The sequence below is a fragment of the Pinus tabuliformis genome, chromosome 1_1, assembly GCF_031772625.1.
Source record: "Pinus tabuliformis cultivar Carrire ecotype Pingquan chromosome 1_1, CPIR1, whole genome shotgun sequence".
Lineage (NCBI taxonomy): Eukaryota > Viridiplantae > Streptophyta > Pinopsida > Pinales > Pinaceae > Pinus > Pinus tabuliformis.
In genome coordinates this window covers 812,625,844-812,631,102 of record NC_142297.1, presented here as the reverse complement: position 1 = coordinate 812,631,102, position 5,259 = coordinate 812,625,844, and the positions used below count along the sequence as shown (strand labels likewise).

Genomic DNA, 5,259 nt, shown 5'->3' with positions numbered 1-5,259 from the left:
ATGATATTTGTAGTGATTGATATGGAAGTGTTCTAATTCTCACAAGTGACATGTTAGTCCATTGTTATAAGAAGAGAAGAGTACATGTGCTCAAGTATAAGACACAACTTCTATGTGTCTTGGACATACCATACATGCTCTCAAGTATAAGATGCAACTTCTATGTGTCATGGACATCCCATCTCTTGATAAGTTACAAGTGTTTGATATATCCAGTGCTCACTCCAAAGAGTCACAAATTCCCATAGTAAAAAATCATAAATAAATAAATAGTAACTAATAAACTAAATCATTTTAAAACCATTTTATATTTTAAACCTAAAAAACTTAGTAAATTAAGATATAAATTCTCCAAATATAAATATATAAATTTAAAAAAAATAAAATAGATTTATAATTAATATATAATATAATTTGAATGATGTAAATTATTATGAATTAGAAAAAAACTTAAATAATTAATTTTCATTTATAATTAATATATAATTTAAATAATGAAAATTGTTAAAAATATTTTTAATATTAAATTTTATGATAACAAATTTATGATGGTGTATAATGAAATTGAATTTTTATTCCTAAATAACATTAAAAAAATGATATTATTATTTTTTGTGTTTTAAATTATTAATAAAAAGTAAATAATGAATAATTTCATTTTAAAAGAATTTTCTGAGGTTTATTAATGTGATTTGTGATATGATATTAGAAAAAATAAAAGGTTTATTTTTTAAGTATGATATTTGTGATGATTAACATCGAAATCGTTTAATTTTCTATACATAAATAAAAATGAAAAGTTTATTTATGTGATGATTATTATGGAAATAATTCAAATGTATAAATAAGAAAATGATATTTGTGATGATTACTATGGAAATGGATTAATCGTATAAAAGGAAGGAAGAATTTTGAAATTTGTATTTAAAAAGAAATGTTTACCTTTTAACCTAGAAATAATTTAATTTTGTAAGAGGAAAGAAAAAAAAAAAAAAAACAAAAAAAAAAAAATATATATATATATATATATATATAGATATAGATATATTTATTTATTTATCTTTCTGATATGATATTTGTGGTAATTGATATAAAGGTGTTGTAATCCTCTCCACACATAAGAAAGGAAAAATTATTTTTGTGATTTAAAATGTGTAGTAATTAATAAATAATTTCATACTTTTGATAATTAATAGGAAAATTTTCAACTAAATAAAAAAAATCATATCTAATAAAAACACACCTACAATAAATATAATTTTGAAATTATAGAATATTTCCCTTTCGGAGAGACACTTCGATATTACCATTTCTAAAAATTAATGGTGCAATGGGTAAACAATAAATTCGTATTAAACTCCAAGTTTAACCTAATTAACTTAACATCATCCACACAACGACTTTATATTCAAAGTCATCTTCATTAGTTTGTTTGTATGGACTTCCATTACAATTCAGTCTATCTAGATTAGATTATAGACTTGAAACAACGACTTTATATTCAAAGTCATCTTCATTAGTTTGTTTGTATGGACTTCCATTACAATTCAGTCTATCTAGATTATAGACTTCACACATCCGAACAAACCAATGTCAATAATGGGATTTGTTGTTTTGGCTCATGACTAATGACATAAATTACCTTCTTTTATCAAAGAAAAATGTCAAAAAATTTAGTTTGTTTGTATGGACTTCCATTACAATTCAGTCTATCTAGATTATAGACTTCACACATCCGAACAAACCAATGTCAATAATGGGATTCGTAGTTTTGGCTCATCTGTAAACCCAAAATACTTAATGACTAATGACATAAATTGCCTCTTTTATTAAAGCAAAAGGTCAAAAATTTATCTAGAAACCTGTGTATACGAAATCAGAGTCATTGCTTCGTCCAGTCCACTTGCGTTTGCGTGTACAGCTCTGCATATTGACCCAGTCGCATTAGGAGTTGCATTGCAAATTGCAGTGAGTCGTTTGAAAGTTCAAAGACGCGGCAGCATGTATCTATTCTTCTTCCCTCCCTTCCTTCCTTCCCTCCCTCCTTCGCCCTATATAAACCTCTTTTCCTCCACCCCTTCTACATAGAAATCAAGTCTTCTCCCAAACTTTACTCATTCAGGATTTGATTTGGCTGAATGTTGTTCTCGCTGGATATGGCAGCGGCAAAATGTGTTGCTCTACTTCTTGTGATACTGGCCGTGGGAGGCACCCACGCGGTGGACTACGTGGTCACCAATTCAGTCGAGAGTAGCGATGGCGGGAAGAGATTCGACAACGAGATAGGAAGGACCAACGCCTTGCAGATAATGGACGACGCCACCCAATTCAACTGGCAGACCTTCGCCGAGCAATCGCCGGCCGATAGGAGGAACGTGCAGACGATCGCTCTGTTTGTAGAAAGCATAAGCGACAGCGGAATCATCGCCTATACGAGCAACGACCAAATCCACTTGAGAGCGGAGTACGTTGCCAGTTTTGAGGGCGATGTAAAGACGGAGATCACAGGCGTTCTGTACCACGAGGTGACGCACTCCTGGCAGTGGAACGGCAACGGCAACGCGCCGTCAGGGCTGATCGAAGGCATTGCGGATTATATTCGCCTCACGGCGGGCTTTGCCTCCTCTACATGGCCTCAGCCCGGCGGCGGTAACAAGTGGGACGACGGCTACACCGTCACTGCCTACTTTCTCCAGTACTGTGACACCGTTACTTCCGGTTTCGTTCAGAAGATGAATTCGAAACTGCGCGATGGATGGGACGTGGGATTCTTCAACGATATCACTGGCAAGTCTGTGGACGAGCTTTGGAGTGATTACAAGGCTAAGTATGCAAATTGATCCTGAGCCAAATTAGTGGACAAAACTACTCAATAATAAATGGCGGCTTAGCCGGTAGGTTTATAAAATTAAAATAGCATATTATGTAATTTGAAGCTGATACTAAATGATGTGTCCCTCACATACCATTCGCCCCACGTAATAAGAAAAGTAAAGCTAGTTATAAGCATTGCGATTTGTATTTGTATGATATTTCAATGGAGTTGAATTCTATTGTGAAAAGACAGTGGTGGTACTCAAATACTCCATACAATATGGCTATACAACATCCGTATGGTTAACTTTCATTAAGCCGATCACGATAATTAATATTCATTAAAATGTTTTCACCAGTTTTGGTTTGGCATATTCATTAAATATGGTTTAATCAGTGATAAATTTGTCACACTTCGTGATATAATTTTTGCGTTTAATATACACGATAACTTTCTATATTTTAATATATATAATATCTTTATCTGAGAAGAAACTTCTATGAGTATATTTTATTTTGGAAAAATCAATGATACAATCTAAATAATAAAATTTTAATTATATAATTAAAAATAATTAATATTAATAAATTTGAGTTTGATGTTTTTAAATTTTTGGATGTTTTTGAAATATGTTTTTCATATTGATTATATTATTAAGATTCGGTCGATGATTCGAGCCAACTAATGTGGTTTATCCTCAAGACAAGGTGAGAAATCAATCGATCGGAAGGATGTTGTTGTTCTCAAAGCCGAAAAAGGTGGTGCAATGGTTATTCTAGTTAAAGAGAATAACCGAAAGAAATGTTGGACCACCTTTGTAATAGCGGGAGATATAGGAAACTTAATAAAGATCCTTTAAAGAATACTCCAAAAGTGTGGCTCTTGCTACAAAATCCAGTAGCTCAATTAGCTCTTTTAGTCATAACCTTATTGAAGGTACCCCTCTTAGCCCCAAAATCTATGGCCTTCCAATGATATATAAGGAAGGGACTCCCTTGAGATCCATTGTCAACAATATAGGAGGGCCAACCTATCTTCTTGCTAAATATTTAACCCAAAAGCTTAAACACCTTGTCAGTCATACAAAATCTTTTATCAAGGACTCCCCCTCATTTATCAATGAGTTAAAGGGTATAAAATTGGATCCCGATGACAAACTTGTGAGTTTCAATGTGGTCTCCCTCTACACCAATATCCCTATCAATGAGGGCATTGAAGTCATCAAGCATATTACAGATCCTAATACGACTACTTTAGTTGGTATTTGTATCAACTCTACTTTTGATGGGGAATTCTATGAACAAAATTATGGTGTTGCCATTGGTTCCCCCCTCTCCCTTGTGGTGGCTAATCTATTCATGGAGGACTTTGAATCAAAGATCGTGGCCTCTGCTCAACTTCTTCCTAAGATGTGGAAGTGGTTTGTGGATGACACTTGTGTCATCTAGTCCCATGGTAAGGAAAAGTTGAAACTTGTTTTCTTTCATCTTAACAATCAGTCTAGTTCAATAAAGTTCACTATGGCATATGAGAGAAATGGTAGTTATCCTTTCCTCAACATCCTACTTTCAAGGAAGGATGATGGCTCTTTTTCTCATCATGTCTTTAAGAAGAAAACTCACACGAAGCAATATCTTAATGCTAAATCTCATCACTTCCTAGCTCAAAAGCTTAATGTTCTCAAAACTTTAGCAACTAGATATTTAAGAGTTTTTGATGAAAACCATCTTAATGATGAGAAATCTCATCTCCTGAGTGTTTTCTATAATAATGGGTATAGTAGGCACCAATGTACTAAGGCTTTCCTCAAAGACGAAAAATGTCGTATGATTAAAAAATAACCCAAGGATCGATTTTAAGGGGTGCGTCTCCTATTTATCCGAGGGACCATTGACAAGATTGTGAAGATCTTAAAGAAGCATAAGGTTCCTTCAACCTTTATGCCTCTAAATACCATATGGAGCTCCCTGAGATCTGTAAAAGACACAGTGGACCCTAAAAATATGAAAGGTGTTTATGTTATCCCTTTCTCTTGTGGGACTCCCTACATAGGTGAGACTGGTCGCTCAATTAATCAAAGGATTCATGAGCATGCCATTGACATCAAACATGGCAGGACCCACTCCTTAGCTTTGGCAGAACATGCAGAAAAAACTAAGCATCACGTCTGCATTGAGGAGGCCCAGGTCTTCGCTAAGATTAGTCATTTCCATCATCGAAAATTCAGGGAAGCCCTAGAAATCAAAAGAATGTTCAATAATTTGAATAGAGATGATGGTTGGAAAATTAAAAAATGTTGGGTCTCGGTCTTGTCTTCCTAATTTATTTTAATTTTATCTTAATTGAATTTATATTTCTTTCTTTTTCTCTTATTTTGATTGAGTATTTTTATATATATATGTTTCATTCTTTCCTATTTTTTTTATTTAGTTGGTTGTTTTTAA

General features: G+C 33.3%; 1 protein-coding gene across 1 annotated transcript; it reads left to right on the top strand.

Moving 5' to 3' along the window:
- The first annotated feature begins 2,069 nt into the window (after positions 1-2,069).
- LOC149216541 (uncharacterized) lies at positions 2,070-3,032 on the top strand. Its single transcript, XM_089391231.1, has one exon. It carries the CDS (start codon positions 2,139-2,141, stop codon positions 2,838-2,840), a length of 702 nt encoding a protein of 233 aa, XP_089247357.1. The 5' UTR covers positions 2,070-2,138; the 3' UTR covers positions 2,841-3,032.
- The last annotated feature ends 2,227 nt before the right edge of the window (positions 3,033-5,259 follow it).